This window comes from Bos taurus, chromosome 13 (assembly GCF_002263795.3).
Source record: "Bos taurus isolate L1 Dominette 01449 registration number 42190680 breed Hereford chromosome 13, ARS-UCD2.0, whole genome shotgun sequence".
Taxonomy (NCBI): domain Eukaryota; kingdom Metazoa; phylum Chordata; class Mammalia; order Artiodactyla; family Bovidae; genus Bos; species Bos taurus.
The window spans coordinates 28446975-28463194 of record NC_037340.1 but is presented as its reverse complement, the minus strand read 5'-3'; the positions used below and the strand labels follow the sequence as shown (position 1 = coordinate 28463194).

General features: G+C 47.1%; 1 protein-coding gene across 10 annotated transcripts in view; it reads left to right on the top strand.

Moving 5' to 3' along the window:
* Positions 1–16220, top strand: part of FRMD4A (FERM domain containing 4A) — an 849800-nt gene that overhangs the window by 735912 nt on the left and 97668 nt on the right. For all 10 annotated transcript variants that reach the window (XM_059892529.1, XM_059892528.1, XM_059892530.1 and 7 more), the window contains 3 exons: positions 4527–4592; positions 4838–4895; positions 10898–10984. In XM_059892529.1, the coding sequence (XP_059748512.1) occupies positions 4527–4592; positions 4838–4895; positions 10898–10984 (211 nt within the window). The remainder of the gene's footprint in view (positions 1–4526; positions 4593–4837; positions 4896–10897; positions 10985–16220) is intronic.

Here is a 16220-nt window from a genome sequence, read left to right as displayed (position 1 = left end):
GCAGAATGAAACTCCAGGACATAAATCATGTCTTGCCAAGAGACCAAGTGACCGGGCAGCTGGACAGGAAATAAAAGGGCTGAACCCTGAGACTGGGAGCTTCCACCTGTGTGCCGACACTCTCGGTTTCATTTCTCTGAACTGTTTTGTTGCCAGTCTTTTTGGTAGCATAGGTGTGATAAACAGTGCTCAGAGCCTTATAATGTGCCTTCAAAGAACAAGACTGGTTTAACACACAAAGACTTTGCATGTGTCCGTTTCCAGACTTCCAGCCTGGCAGCGTGCACATACAAACACCCCAGATGGCACTCTTGTTTCCTTTTGTGTGGAAACAAATTGCCCTCTACCGAATTCCTCATGCTCCCTGGGCCTTACCTTCTCTGTCCTCCCAGCAGTTTATTTTCAGGAAACCAGTGATGAAGGGACTGGAGCTGCAAGGAGATAATTCACAAAACTGGTAGTTCCTACCTGGTGAAATGCATTAGCCGGCAGAGGCTGTAATGTTGCTGGCTTGTCTGGAGTCAGAGTTGCTTTGAGCCTAACGAATCCCTCAGTTATCTCATTTGTATGTTTCCAAATGTTGCTTACACCCTGGCTGCTCCTTTCAGAGCTGGGAAGTCCTCCTTTCATCTCTCTCCTTCCTGTCTCTGGGTTTTCTTCTGGGTTATCTCCACAGCCTGCTCTGTGTGCAAACATCACCACTGAGCCGTGACTCCTTCCTTCACGCTGGTGCTCTCTTTTGTCAGCATGAACGGCTTCATCCTCATCCACGTCTCTAGCTGTCCTGCCAGAACAGCCCTGCATCTCTGTGACCAGGCCCACCCTTTTGGACCCAGAGGCACCGTGTTACTGTCTAAATGTCCTAGGAGGATGACAAGACAAAGGGAGGGATGCTTTTGAAGCAGGTGCCCCCAGGTTCTACAGCTCAGCTTCTACACAAACAGGCCAGTAGCATGAACCATTGTCATGATGCATAGCTTAAAAAAAAAAAAAAAGTGCCCATACACAGATGCAGTGGACAACCTTCAGGCCTAAATAAGCCGTAGGGATCCTGTCCACACTAGCCAGGGAAGGCATTGCAGCCTAGTGAGCAGAACAGCAGGTTTAGGACCCCAGCCATGTCTCTGAGCTGCGGGGTAATGACAATCCAGGAAGCTCTGCTGCCTTAATTTTCCATCTGTAAAATGGGACTAACCGTAGCAGCCAAATCCAGACTGTAATTAAGAGAGGAAATATTAATAAACAAGCACATAATGCAGTTAGAAAGTTGTGAGTGGTACACAATAATGCCAGATCATCACCCAGTAATCCTTTCTGCTCATTTTCCCCAAGCATTCCACAGGCTTGGACTTCTCGCCCTGCGTGATCTCCTTATGGGAGGGTGGCGTTGAGTCACGCAGTACCCAGGGCCCCGGGACAAGGCAGCATCAGGGTCCTGACCTGGCTTCTCTTGATAAGGGACCACAAATACACCCAGACAGGGCGTGAGGGGATGTCTTCCTTTACTCTGAAATCATTGGCCCCTGCAGGCTGACAGCTTCTCTGAGACAGGGAGCCCTGTGGCCGTCGGCTTGTTTCTGGGTTCCCTGTATGCAGAGATGACTGACCTTAAAAGTGAGAGCCAGCCCCTGCCTAGGGGGCACCATCAGCCTGGGTCACTTGCCTTTTTGCTTCATGTAACACCATACCCTCCAAATGGTGTTTGGGGATTCCATTTCCTCTGGCTGGTGGGTCTCTGATAGTAATCCCATGGAGGGGGGGTCAGTGCCATGATCGTCTGTCAGTCCCCATGGAGGGACAGGGAGTGGAGGGGAAGCGTGGCAGCTGCTGTCACATGCCTGCCCACGGTGTTTCCACTAGGACAGACAGACAGGGGAAAGCCAAGGAAGAAGGAAGATACTGAGGCCTCAGAGGGTCTCAAACAGGAGAAACTAGGCGGGAGAGGGTGGGGTGGCAGATCCTTGCAGCTGTCAGGCTCAGTGAGGCCCCAAGGGTCAGGACATTTAGTTTATGAACAGCTGCACAGCTGCCTGCTGGTGTTTCTGACCCCGCTGGTGTTTTTCCTGAGCCATGCTGGTGTTCACCACTACAGCGCTGTATTGAATTCCACACCCCCATCCCAGCCTAGGGAGCAGGGAACCCTCTCTGCGACTCTATACCAAGGAAGCGGGCTCGTAGCTATACTGTGTGGCTTGACCCTGGATCTGAGGGTCAGCCTCCCTAAATGCTACATCGTCATGTGCCCACCCAGCTCTTGATTCAGTGGGCAGCTGGGGAGGAAGCTGGAAGGGTGACCCCAGAATGTCCTGACCCCATTCTGATGGTCTGTGAGGCTGGCATCCACCCAAGCAAGGACACTTTTGGAGAATTTTCTGTCAGGAGAGGGCCTTGTCCCCCTCAGTGCAGAGCCGCCACGGTGTAAGGTGTGTGGGAACTAAGGAGAAACATGGCTGCCTCTGCCCTTTTCTGAAGAGAGGGTGCTCGGACCCCATAGACTTGACTCTCAGCTAGACCAAGGCCCCTCGTAGCCAATCATTCCCCATCTGGGATGTCAGGAAAGACACTTTCCTGCCAGGGGCTAATCTTGTACAAGTCAAATTTCAGAATACTAACATGCAGAGATATTCACAGAAGATTAAGAGAGTAACTAAACGAAAAATAAACTACCCCCAAGTACTCGGTAATGAACATACAGAATGTGTGCTCCGCTCCCCAGAAGTGGCCTCACTAATAAGAGGTGGGTGAAAGAAGGCTTTCGATCTGCTCTGGGATAATAAATGAATCATAGATCGTGAAGTTCAACTGAGGAGGTCTTGAGGGTTCATCCCTGGAATTACCTCCCATCATGGAGTCCACAGGCTGTGGGGAGGAAGAGTAAGGTGGAGGCCTGAGGAAGAAGGTTCCAAGGTCCCAGAGGCCAGGCTTTTGGACTTGACCCCCCAATAGGTGGAATGTGGTTCCAGAGTTGGGCTTGGCATTTCCAAAGGCAGCGGGGTACAGGGTCACTTCCCAGGAGGCCCTTCATACTGTCTGCCTTGTCACAGGAGGGTGAAGCCCCCATGCCCCTAAAGGAGTGAGCTAACCTCTTGCTATGTTAGATCTGAGATTTCAGAAGGTTACCGGGTCCCCATCTGACTTCCGGTAGCTGCCTTATCTCACAATGCTGCTGTGGGCATTTTATTGCTCTATGATTTGTGTTCAGTTCACTTCAGTTGCTCAGTCGTGTCCGACTCTTTGCGACCCCTCTGAATCATAGCACGCCAGGCCTCCCTGTCCATCACCAACTCTTGGAGTTTAGTCAAACTCATGTCCATCGAGTCCATGATGCCATCCAACCATCTCATCCTATGTCGTCCCCTTCTCCTCCTGCCCCTAATCCCTCCCAGCATCAGAGTCTTTTCCAATGAGTCAACTCTTCGCATGAGGTGGCCAAAGTACTGGAATTTCAGCTTTAGCATCATCCTTCCAATGAACACCCAGGACTGATCTCCTTTAGAATGGACTGGTTGGGTCTCCTGGCAGTCCAAGGGACCCTCAAGAGTCTTCTCCAACACCACAGTTCAAAAGTATCAATTCTTCAGCGCTCAGCTTTCTTCACAGTCCAACTCTCACATCCATACATGACCACTGGAAAAACCATAGCCTTGGCTAGATGGACCCTTGTTGGCAAAGTAATGTCTCTGCTTTTGAATATGCTCTCTAGGTTGGTCATAACTTTCCTTCCAAGGAGTAAGCTTTCATGGCTGCAGTCACCATCTGCAGTGATTTTGGAGCCCAAAAAAATAAAGTCAGCCATTGTTTCCACTGTTTCCCCATCTATTTCCCATGAAGTGATGGGACCAGATGCCATGATCTTCATTTTCTGAATGTTGAGCTTTAAGCCAACTTTTTCACTCTCCTCTTTCACTTTCAACAAGAGGCTTTTTAGTTCCTCTTCACTTTCTGCCGAAAGAGTGGTGTCATCTGCCTATCTGAGGTTGATTTGTGTTAACCAGCCCCAAATTCCCGAACTTTCCGATCCTCCTTGGACACCCTGAGCTATTAACTGCTAACAGGGTAGAGAGGCCATGAATGTCGTGTTGAGGTCAGCACCTCCTTCCCCCTGACTGGGCAGCTGGAGTTTAGGAGGGGAGGAGGGCCTGACCGAGGTTGCCCGAAGCATCCACGTGGACCCCCAGCAGTGGCTGTCTGCCTGTCCTCGTCCTGTGTCCCTCCCCACTGGGATGCGTGCTCCTTTCATCCTCTGCTCCCACAAGGAGTCTAACCCCCCGAACCTGAGCCAAACTCAAGACAAAGAGCAGTGAGTCCTCTGAAGGGAAAGTGGACTCTTTTGGTACTTCTGTCGCCCTGGACATCTCACTTCGGCTGGGTTTCAAAATGCTGCTTCCAGGACAAATCATTCTTCCAGGAGCTGTTGGCTCCTTGGAACTTCTTGTGAGGATGTGGGGCTCACAGTCTTTTCCTGAGGAGGGCTCGGGGCTGTCACCTGGAGACTAAGGTAGAGACTCCTTTTCCTCTCGTTCTAGTGAGGACCGGGTCATCGAGCACTACAAGAAACTCAACGGCCAGACCAGAGGCCAAGCCATCGTGAAGTAAGTACCTCACCCCTCCCAGTGCTGATGAGGTTGTGTGTGTGTTCACATAGAACATGTCAGGGTTGTTCAGTTCTTCTGGGAGAGACTCCAGTGGATGGTGGTTCCATTTAATTTTTGAGTAAATAACCATTCAGAGAACTTTTATCATGTACACACAGACACAAATGTGCATATGATACCAGTTCTGCTGAATAACCATGTATGTGTGTGTGTGTGTGTGTTGTTTTGTTTTGTTTTCACAGCTACATGAGCATCGTAGAGTCTCTCCCAACCTATGGAGTTCACTATTACGCAGTGAAGGTAAGTGAGCTCATTTGGTGAACATTGCCAACATGCCCTAAAAAAGATTTTCATTTCTTTATTTTTAATCTTAGTGAAGTTTTTTGGGGTTTGGGGAGGACTCGGTCAGGGAGATCACATGCTGGGGGAGTTGGGACAGTGGAACACCCCCAACTAGTGTAGTAAGACTTGATTCAAAGACACTCCAAAATTTACTTTCCCTTTTGTGAAGTGGGTGTGATAAATGCCTCAGTTCAGTTCAGTTTGGTTCAGTCACTCAGTCATGTCCAACTCTTTGCGACCCCATGAATCGTAGCACGCCAGGCCTCCTTGTCCATCACCATCTCCCAGAGTTCACTCAAACTCACGTCCATCGAGTCGGTGATGCCATTGAGCCATCTCATCCTCTGTCGTCTCCTTCTCCTCCTGCCCCCAATCCCTCCCAACATCAGGGTCTTTTCCAGTGAGTCAACTCTTCTCATGAGGTGGCCAAAGTACTTTCAGCTGTAGCATCATTTCTTCCAAAGAACACCCAGGGCTAATCTCCTTCAGAATGGACTGGTTGGATCTCCTTGCAGTCCAAGGGACTCTCAAGAGTCTTCTCCAACACCACAGTTCAAAAGTATCAATTCTTCGGCACTCAGCTTTCTTCATAGTCCAACTCTCACATCTATACACGACCACTGGAAAAACCATAGCCTTGACTAGACGGATCTTTGTTGGCAAAGTAATGTCTCTGCTTTTCAATATGCTATCTAGGTTGGTCATAAATTTTCTCCCAAGGAGTAAGTGTCTTTTAATTTCATGGCTGCAGTCACCATCTGCAGTGATTTTGGAGCCCCCAAAAATAAAGTCTGACACTGTTTCCACTGTTTCCCCATCTATTTCCCATGAAGTGATGGGGCTGGATGCCATGATCTTCATTTTCTGACTGTTGAGCTTTAAGCCAACTTTTTCACTCTCCTCTTTCACTTTAATCAAGAGGCTTTTTAGTTCCTCTTCACTTTCTGCCATAAGGGTGGTGTCATCTGCATATCTGAGGTTTTTGATAAATGCCTACTTCCTTTCAATTCTCAGAAGAATCCTGGAGATCAGGACCACAGAGCCTCTCAGTAGGAAGATTCCAAGGAACTATAGAGAACAAAAACTTAAGCAGAATGAACAGTGTTTCTCTTGGTGGTCAAATGCCATGTAGGCAGCCAAATAGGAGAAGTGGGACTATGGGTTGAGAAATCAACAACCTCTATCTTTTTAAATATGCTGATGGCAAGTCCAATGTGACACTGGCCCCATTGTAAATTCTTTTACATTTGATACATAATGTCCAAGACTGGGATCCCTTCTTTGAAATAGTGGATAATGATGTTCCCAGGCTCTTTTTTCTATCCTGAGAAAGGATAACTTCCTTTCCTTCATTTACCCCGACATGAAGTTTATCGAAGTCATTGTCCCAAGTCAGGACAAAAGGAACAGAAAACCCTTCTGAATGCAAGACAGTCCCACCAAGCAACCCGATATTCTCAGGCTTGCCCACCAACTTCCTTCCCCATGTTTCTACCTGACTGTATTTTTTTTTCTAAGATTTATTTATTTACTTTATTTTTTATCTGTGACTGGTCTTTGTTGCTACATGCAGGCTTTCTCCAGTTGCAGTGAGTGGTGGCTACTCTTCATTGCGGTGCTCGGTCATCTCATTGTGGTGGCTTCTTGTTGCAGAGCACTGGCTCTAGGCACTCGAGCTTCAGTAGTGGCACACACGCTTAGTTGCTCCGTGATATGTGGGATGTTCCTGGATCAGGGATCGAACTAGTATCTCTTGCATTGCAAGGTGTATTCTTAACCACTAGACCGCCAGGGAAGCCCCACCTGACTGTATTTTTAAGTCTTTTAGACCAGAGTGTGCCGTGTTTCATTCATTATTGTGTCACCACAGCAGCTTCAACGGCATTTTACACATCCTTGGTGTGCATTTAGTGGCCTGTATCTTCCTCTAAACTGCAGCCTTCTGATAGCAAAGACTGTGTTGTATTCTGTTATATATTCCTGGAATCCAGCAGAATCTAGCATAGTGCCTGGAATGTAGTAGGTGCCCAGCAAATATTTACAAAGTGCCTTTATTGAGAATTGAATCGAGTAGTTGGATGTATGCGTTTCCATGATGGGAACAGATATCAGAGTGACATTTGTGGAGTCCAGTTTTGAAGCATATGTGGGTACAGTCCCACCCAGCAGCTCATCTCCAGATCTATCACAGCCTGCAGTGGTTCAGTTCTTCCTGATGTCCTTCCAACAGCCTTCCCACCAGTGGAAGCTCTTTATCTCTCTTCACCGTGATGCACAGAACTCAGAACCATGGCAGTCATCCCTGCCTCTCTCAAGTCTAAGATATAGTCTTGTCATGAGAAGTATGACCTGGGCTTCTGGGCTAAATTCTGTCCCACATGAAAAGTGTGAATCATCTGAGGAGACAATCCCTGTATCGCTCTGCCGGGGATATGATCGCTGAAATCAGTGGGCAGTCAACTCCCCAAAAGGAAATTGAATTGATCGTGAAAAGAAATTCAAAATCGCCCCTGCTGGCTGCCAGGGTTCAACTCTTACACTGTGAGTGAGTCTAGAGCCCATGTCCATTTTGCCGTCTTGCTACCATAAAGGAAACAGGAGGGGCCAGCAATAGTCCTGACATTATTACAAGAGGCATATCACAGAAATCAAACTGTGAGTCTCTCTGTCACTTGTGGAAATATTCCACAGTGATGTTTAGTGGAGAGGTCTGAGTTCATTAATGGAGCCAGTAATTCAGGAAGCCCTGACTCCATTTCATTCTCTGATTTGCTGTTTGTCCTAAGCATGATCTCACCTCTGCTACTCATAATTAAAAGAGAGATTAAGGGATTTCCCTGGTGTCCAGTGGTTGAGGAAACACCTTGCAAGGCAGGAGACACAGGTTCAATCCCTGGTCAGGGAACTAAGATCCCACATGCCACAGAGCAATTAAGCTCACACACCACAGATCCAGAAGCCCTGCACTGTAACTGCTGAGCTCAGGCTGCACAATGAAAGGTCCCACATGACAACCACAAGCTGCGACTAAGACCTGACCCAGCTAAATAAATAAATATATATTGAAAGTAAATCGAGGCTTCCCTGGTGGCTCTGTGGTAAAGAATCTGCCTACCAGTACAGAAGACACAGGTTCAGTCACTGGTCTGGGAAGATCCCACATGTCGTGGAGGAAGTAATCCTATGTGCCACTGAGCCAGTGCTCTGGAGCCTGGGAACTGCAACTACTGAGTGGATATGCCACAACTACTGAAGCTAAAGCACCCTGGATCCTGTGCTTCCCGACAAGAGAAGCCACCACGCTGAGAAGCTGGCACACCGCAACTAGACAGTAGCCCCTGCTTGTCACAACGTGAGAAAAATCCCGAGAAGCAGCGAAGACCCAGCACAGCCAAAGATAAATAAATGAAGATAATATACGTGTGTGTGTATATAATAAAATAAACAAATAAAGTGGAGATTAAGAAATTTGCTTCACCAACTACTCCACAAAAATTTTCTAAGTATTAGAAGACTATTGAGATAGGCTGCTAAGAGTTGGGCACGACAGAGAGACTTCACTTTCACTTTTCACTTTCATGCATTGGAGAAGGAAATGGCAACCCACTCCAGTGTTCTTGCCTGGAGAATCCCAGGGATGGGGGAGCCTGGTGGGCTGCCGTCTATGGGGTTGCACAGAGTCGGACACGACTGAAGCGACTTAGCAGCAGCAGCAGCCGCAGAGATAGGTTGAGATACCTAGATGAAAAGGCTTTCAGATAGAACTTCATCTGGGTTTTACGAACACAGCGTAAACTTGAATTCTGTTTCCTCGTCAGCCCTGGAACATGACAAAAGGACAACCTCTGATATGCATGCTCTCTGCTATCCAATAAAACTTTAGAAATATGCTCCTTTGCTGTTTGTGAATTTGTGGGTGCCAAGTGTGCCTGTGTGTTTGACTCTTGGAATCTCAAGCTTGAGGGATTGCTCTCCCACTTACTTGGAGAAAGAGCCTAAGCAGCGATATCGAGACTCACTGTTTGGTGGCCTTCCGTGTAAATTTCACAGATGCCACATATCTTGGTGTGATGACACCTCTTGCCTCAACAATCTGAAACCCCAGTGGCCTTCGTCTGTCCTCTTATTCTGTTCTCCAAAACCAGTGCAATCATATGGGCACTTTCCATACCTTTAAAGAAATTTAGAAGCTCTTCTAAAAATTCAAAATGTAATTCTTTTGCTTTTTACCTTTATGCTTACCTTGAAGCATAAAGTCATGCCCCGCAAAACCCTGAAGCCAACTTTGAGTTTTCAGGACGTCCTCTGTGGGTTCTATTAGGCCATTCATCCATGTGGCAATTAAAACAAATCCAGGGAAAGGCTGCTTCATATGCCCACTGCCAGCTCCTAGCATTTGGGATCTTCTCATTAACAATCACCCTACTTGAATGGAGATTAACCATCTAGGGGCCAGAAGTCTCTGTTAAAGGAATAAACAGAGGGTCTTGGCATTTCTCATTCTGCCCCCGGAGTGTCTAGGCTTCAATTTTGTTACTTTGACCTGTAGCCTGAGTCACCCAGGCCAGCCCGGAAGCCGCTGTCTTCGTAAGTGAGCAGGACACACTGGGAAGCACCTGCTCGCCCTGCACTGCCATCGGCCTGCTGGGGGCTGGGGAGAGGGGAAGGGGGGTCCTGTGTACAGCAGGACACAACATTTGCATGATTTCTTTGTCTCTAAAATGAGAGGAGTTTGGGACTTCCCTGGTGGTCCAGTGCTTAAGGCTTTCCCTTCCAATGCAGAGGGTGCTAGTTCAGTCCCTGGTCAGGGATCTAGAATCCCACACGCCTCGGGGCCAAAGGGCCAGAACATGAGACAGAAGCAATATTATAACAAATTCAATAAAGACTGTAAAAATGGTCCACATCAAAAAAAAAAAATAGCTAACATAAGAAAGAGATGCACAACTTAAGAAAAAATAAAAGGAGTTGATATATGTATAATTGATTCACTTTGCTGTACAGAAGAAACTAGCACAATATTGTAAATCAACCCTACTCCAAAAAAAATTTTTTTTTTAATTAGAGGAGTCTTAAATGCATATTACTAAGTGAAAGAAGTCAGTCTGAAAAGGCTGCATATTGTATGATTCCAACTAAATGGCATCCTGGAAAAGACAAACCTGGTTGCCAGGACCTGGGATAAATAGATAGAACACACAGGATTTTTAGAGCAATGAAAATACTCTGTGCAACACTATATGATTGATACGTATCTATATATGTTTGTCCAGACCTATGCAATGTACAATCCAAGAATGAATTCTGAGGGAAACTATGGACTCTGGGTGTTTGAGATGGGTCAGTGTAGGTTCATCAGTTACTACAAAAGTACCATTCCAGTGTGGGATGTTATTGATAGGGGAGGCTGTAGGGACGAGAATATATGGGAAATCCTTGTACCTTCCTCTCAATTTTGCCATGAACCTAAAACTGATGGAAAAAAAAAAATTAAAATCTTTTAAGGCAAAATTTTTAGGGGAGTCACCTTTCATAGTTTCCATGGTTCCTTCCAGCTCTGACAGCTGATGACAGTTTCTCGGCTCAGAAGGTCATTTTGTCAGTGCTCAGCATCTCTCAGATTTTCCTAAGTGGGGATGGGGGGTGATGCTGAAAACCTAAATTCTTCGGAGGAGAACAGAGAACAAGGTATCTGCTTTTGACTCAGAATAGGGGAGAGAACCACAGCTGTGCTGCTGGTTAAGAGTGGAGTTGGGTCCCCAACCCAGGGCACTTTCCAAGTCACATCACTGAGCATCCTTTGATGACGGGGCACACCTGTCAAGGTAAATCATAGAGAGATGGGGTCCATCCCTTTCAAGGAATTTGCTTTTCCCTTTGTCTTCAGATGAAACAGATCTCTTGGCTCATGTTTCTCTCTTCTGGTCCCCTGCTTACCCGTGCTTCTTTTGATGTCCTAGGACAAGCAGGGGATACCGTGGTGGCTGGGTCTGAGCTACAAAGGCATCTTCCAGTATGACTACCATGATAAAGTCAAGCCCAGGAAGGTAAGCATGCTCTCCGTGGTGGGCTAGTGGGGCTCCGGTGGAGGGAGGAACAGGCTGAGAAGTGACAAAAATTGTAGCCATGCAGCCTCAGGGCCTCTGGGCTCCCCAGTCTCCTGATAAGTGCGGTGTACACAAACTACTCCAAACTCATCCGTTCTGCCTTCTCTGGGAAAATACTTTTCCTTCCTGTCACTAAGGAAATGGAAGTTGTAAAATTATTTAAGGTAAGAAGACTAGGGGATTTCCAGGTGTCACTAGTGGTAAAGAATCTGCCTGCCAATGCAAGAAATACAGGAGATGCGAGTTTGATCCCTGAGTTGGGAAGATCCCGTGGAGGAGGGCATGACAACCCACTCCAGTATTCTTGCCTGGAGAATTCCATGGACAGAGGAGCCTGGTGAGCTGCAGTCCATGGGGTCACAAAGAGTCAGACATGCTCAAGCGACTTAGCACATACAGAACAAGAAGACTAGGTCAGCTTACCCAGAGCAGATGGACAACGGGCCTCTGACAGACCATTCTGGCCCTCATTCTCTGGGATACTGTGGTAATGAGAATGTGAAGGAGTGTCTCTCTTGAATCCTGAGGCTAATCTGAGTTTTCCCAAAGGTTTTCTTTTCTTTTTTTTTTTAGAAAGGGGGGAACCTAAAAGAAGAGATTGTAGGTCAAAAAGAGGTGAAAAATAAAGAAGCATGAGAGGCTTGCCTGCCAATCCAGTAAATATTTTCTGGCATATTAGAAGTGATCAGAAATCTGGAAGAAATAAGATCCCTTGCCAAAAAAGAAAGGGAAGCTTAACAGAGTATATAGAGTCCCGGTAAAGCCAAAACAGAGTGTTTGAAGGGGACACAGGACTTGGATTTTCTGTTTTCATTTCTACACATTTTTCAGACCAGAACAAATTGAAAAATTATAATGGAAAAAATGTCTCTGAGGCGAGAGCTGTCATTCAGCTCCTCCAGGCAGAGAAAAAAACGGGGACACAGTATGCGAATCGGACCCTGAAATACAGATTAAAAGTCTATCAAAACCACGCTTGCTTTTGGAGGGAAAAAGCCATATGAGTTCATTATGTCACTGCAAAATGCTTTCCAAGCTGCTTTATCCATGAGCAGGATTGAAATCCACACTACACATCCGAGCTTATTGTAGTCTATCCAGTGGACGTCTGCCCTTAGCCAGCTTCTCATTAAACTGATAGAGAAAAAATGGTTCTGTATTGAGGAAGATTTTCACTCAATTGATCAGTAAGTCAGTTAAGTTCTATGAAAAGATCCTGAGCCTGTGATGGAGGAATTCTTCCTTGGGGACAATTCAGGAGGAACCTGGCTGTTCTAGGGATGATTGTTTTGTGACTATTTTCAAAACCCCTCCAGTTTCCTGCTGCAAGACATGATTTGGACTCTGCATTCTTATTTTTTCTTCTTTGTCGTTCTCAGTCACTGGGTCTGTACTTCAAACACTCTTAACTTTTTGTTTATTTTCTACCTCTTTCTCTTATAACCTTTATAACTTTCTGTGCTTTTTTTCTTGAGTTTTCTCTTTACTCCTTTCTTCTTTTTATTTTTTTAAACTTTTTAGTTTATATTGGAGCCTAGCTGTTTAACAACATTGTGAAAGTTTCAGATGAATGGTAGAGTGACTCAACCATACATGTACATGTATCCATTCTCCCCCAAACTCCCCTCCCATCCAGGCTGCCACATAACATTGAGCAGAATCCTATGTGCTATACAGTAGGAACTTGTTGGTTATCCATTTTAAATATAGCAGTGTACACATGTCTATCCCAGACTCTGTAACTATCCCTTCCCCTGACTCCCCAGTGGCAACCTTAAGTTCCTTCTCTTAAGTGTGTGAGTCTGCCTTTGTTTTGTAAATAAGTTCATTTGTACATTGACTGTCCCCTCTCTCCAACCTGCTTGGCTATTTTTTCTGCTTGCAAGAGCCACAGAGACTCCTAGATCCTTTAACTAGTCCTAGTAACAACGTATGCATCTCTCAATTGCCCCACTGGTGGAGACCAAGGCCAGCTTGGACGATTGGGGTCTACAGTGGAATTCATTAAAATCCCATGGTTGAACTCTTCTCTCCCTCTGAATGTTTTTGAAAAATGTGCTAACTAGTATTGGTATGTGTTCAGTTCTATTTATTAATATGTTTAAGCTTGCCTTGTTTCTCTAATTGAGGTGCTAATGACGGTTTTAGATGCAGTGAGGTAGCCTTGATGTTTGTGAAACATACAAAATGCAGCACAGGGGTTCAATAAATTGTAACTATTCCTGTAAGACTCCAAAAGAGACTTCAAAATAATGAAAAGTGGAAAGCAAAATGTGTGAATAATCACCCTTTGAATAAGAGAATTTACTCTCATTGGTTGAATTTATGCAGGTCAGTGGATTAAAAATGTTAGCAGGGGAGTGCATGTATTCAGGATATTGACTGTATTCAAACTGAGTTGTTACTGAAAATGTTGCCTGCTTCTGTGTCCTCTAAGGAAGCATTTGGGATTCTCAAGTCTGTCACTAACGGAGGGACAACCAGGCCATCAGAGTCACTATTCATTCATTTCTTCGTTCCTTCAGAAATGTGTATTTAATACCCTCTATGCACCAAGCAGACTGCAGGGTTCTGAGATAAGACACACAGCAGGTCCTCAGGTCCTGCCTGGCTATTAGAAAGAGAGGTGTAATGATTGCATCTTACAGATAAGACAGGTCTGCGTGAGGGTTGATAATGAATTGGCTGGGCTTACGGAGAAGGAGCTGTATCTTACGATGGTGCAGAGGTATTGAAGATGGACCAGTGGGGTGAGGAGACACACAGGTGTGCATGAAAGCACCTTGAAGGAGAGGAGCATGGTGTGATGGAGACGCACGCAGCACCACTGGGGCAGGAACGTAGCGGGAGAGGAGGCTGATGGGGCTCCAGCATCCAGAATCCTGAGGATTTGCTAGGGAGATATCCTCTTTGAGGCAGAAGCAGACGAGTGGCCATTTCGGACTTCCATAGCCAGAGGAGCATCATTCTGACAGCTGGTGGAAGATGAGTGGAGTGATCCAGGATAATAGTTGCAGACTGGGACATCATTACACTAGTGTAGGTCTGAACTGGTGGGGGCTTGCAGGTGGCTGTCAATGCTGGGGGTGGAGAAGGGGAATTGGAAGAGAGATGTTTAGAAGGTGATGTGACTGATCAATGGCAAGGGGTGAGAGGATGGCAGTCAGAGAAGGAGAAGAATCTGGAACAACTCCCAGGCTTCTTGATTGACCAGATCCTGGGATGTTAGAGAAGGGGAAAGAAGAGCAATTTAGGACATGCCATGTCTTAGGCTGATGGGGCGTTCGGGTAGCCTTGGCAGATAGGCAGTGAGTTTTCAGTTGGAGCTCGACAGTATCAATTTCCAAATCAGAACTGAACAGAGAGAGGAGCGGGAGAGGTACTCAGAACACTGAAAAAATTACAGTAGCCATAAGTGAATTTCAGTTTCCCATCGTGACATTCCCTGTGAGGCTGAAGGGCAGCCTGGGGACCGGGACACCCTGATCCTACTATAACTTGGGGAGCCCTCTTTAGGAAATAAATGTGCAATTGGAATACAAAATTAAGAACTCTGAAAAGCCCATAGGGAGAAGAGCAGAAATTTCATTAGCCCAAGGGGTATCCACCTCTGCTGAGACATGCCGTGGGCCCTAAAGACTTAGCCTGAGCTGTAGTGAAGAGGTCCCAGCTTCAGGGAACACGAGGCAGGGCGCTTGTCCCTTTTGCTCGTAGCCAGCACCATCACCATCATAAAAAGGCCATCTTTCTTCCACGTAAGGCACCTGAGAGTCTCTGAATGCACAGAGCACACTCCAGGCTCCAGACCTGTGAATCTAAGGAGACGCAGGCACGTGGTAGTGACCACCGGCGCACATTTACGTATGAGTGCCCCAAATCTGTCTTCAGCGAAAGATTGGAAACTCACATGAAACTCTCAGAATGGACAGAGGCCCCAGTCTCCCCTGATCCCTCCCCCTCTCATTTCTGACCCAGCCGCTGGATGTCTAGAAAGCCTCACAGTCAATTCTGACATGGTGGCCAGAGTTGAGGATCACTCCTGCGGCCAGCGGTGGGTCCTTTCTGAATTCAGACTCAAGGAGGATCATCCAGGCATGGCAGGTGTGCCCGGCAGGGCCTCTGCACTTGGGGAGCTGGGCACAGGGCTCAAGTTTGGGCCGGCTCTGAATGAGGGATGGCCCTGCAGGCAGCAATCACGCCCTGGCAAAGGGGGCCAGGCAGAGCTCGCCACCCAGGCCCCCCGCAGTGCTCAGTAAACGGGGAGTGGCACCCAGTTCTGGGCACCTGAAGGCCCTTTTGTAGCAACAACTGCCCCTCCAGCCCAGGCAGGAGTCTCCCTAACACTCTGACCCAGTTACAGCAGCTAGGCCCCATGGCACCGAGACAATGGGAGCCAGCTTTCAAGTAGGGGCAGGACCAGGGTGAGCCGCACCTTTGCCTTCAGAGGAGCTGGAGGCATCTCTTGGCGTCCTCGGCTGCAGTAGCATCAGCAGATCATGCACGCAGCCAGAAACAGGCCCTCAGCAGTCTCCTGTGAGAATGCACTCAGGTGCCTCCGTCGGGGCCCTGAGAAGAAGCGGGTAGCTAATGACTGTCCCAAAGTGGGCAGCACCACAGCTGTTCCAGCTTCTCTGGGGGTTGGGGGTACTAGTTTCCCACTCTGGTTGCAGTCTTCCCTAAATTGCTTAATCCTACTCTGAAGCCCTGGGGGCTTTGGGGAGATGGAGTAAAGCACGGGATCCCTCGTAGGTGGAGCAGGGAGAGCATTCTAGGCCCTGTAATATCTATTACCTGGATCTTCTAAACAGATGGGCACCTGGCCTTGCAGAAGCACAGCCCAAAATGCAAGCTGCTGATGTTACGGGAAAAAAAATAGCTTCTTTGCCCTCAGGGCACACATGTCAGGAACAGCAAGGTGTGTGTGGACGCCCCAAGAGGGTGTTTTGGCTCTTGAGTATGTGCAGAAGCTCAGAACTATTTCAGAATGATGCGCGGTGCAAGAATTGCCACCCAAAGGCCTAAGAAGCCCACGCATAGGACTAAGAACAAAATACCCAAGCTCCCGTCTATACTAGAATAGTGGCCCTTGCTTACATAGATGACTTTTTTTTTTTTTTGGCTTCATGGGGTCTTATTTGTGGCATGTGGAAGGGATCTAGTTCCCCAACCAGGGATC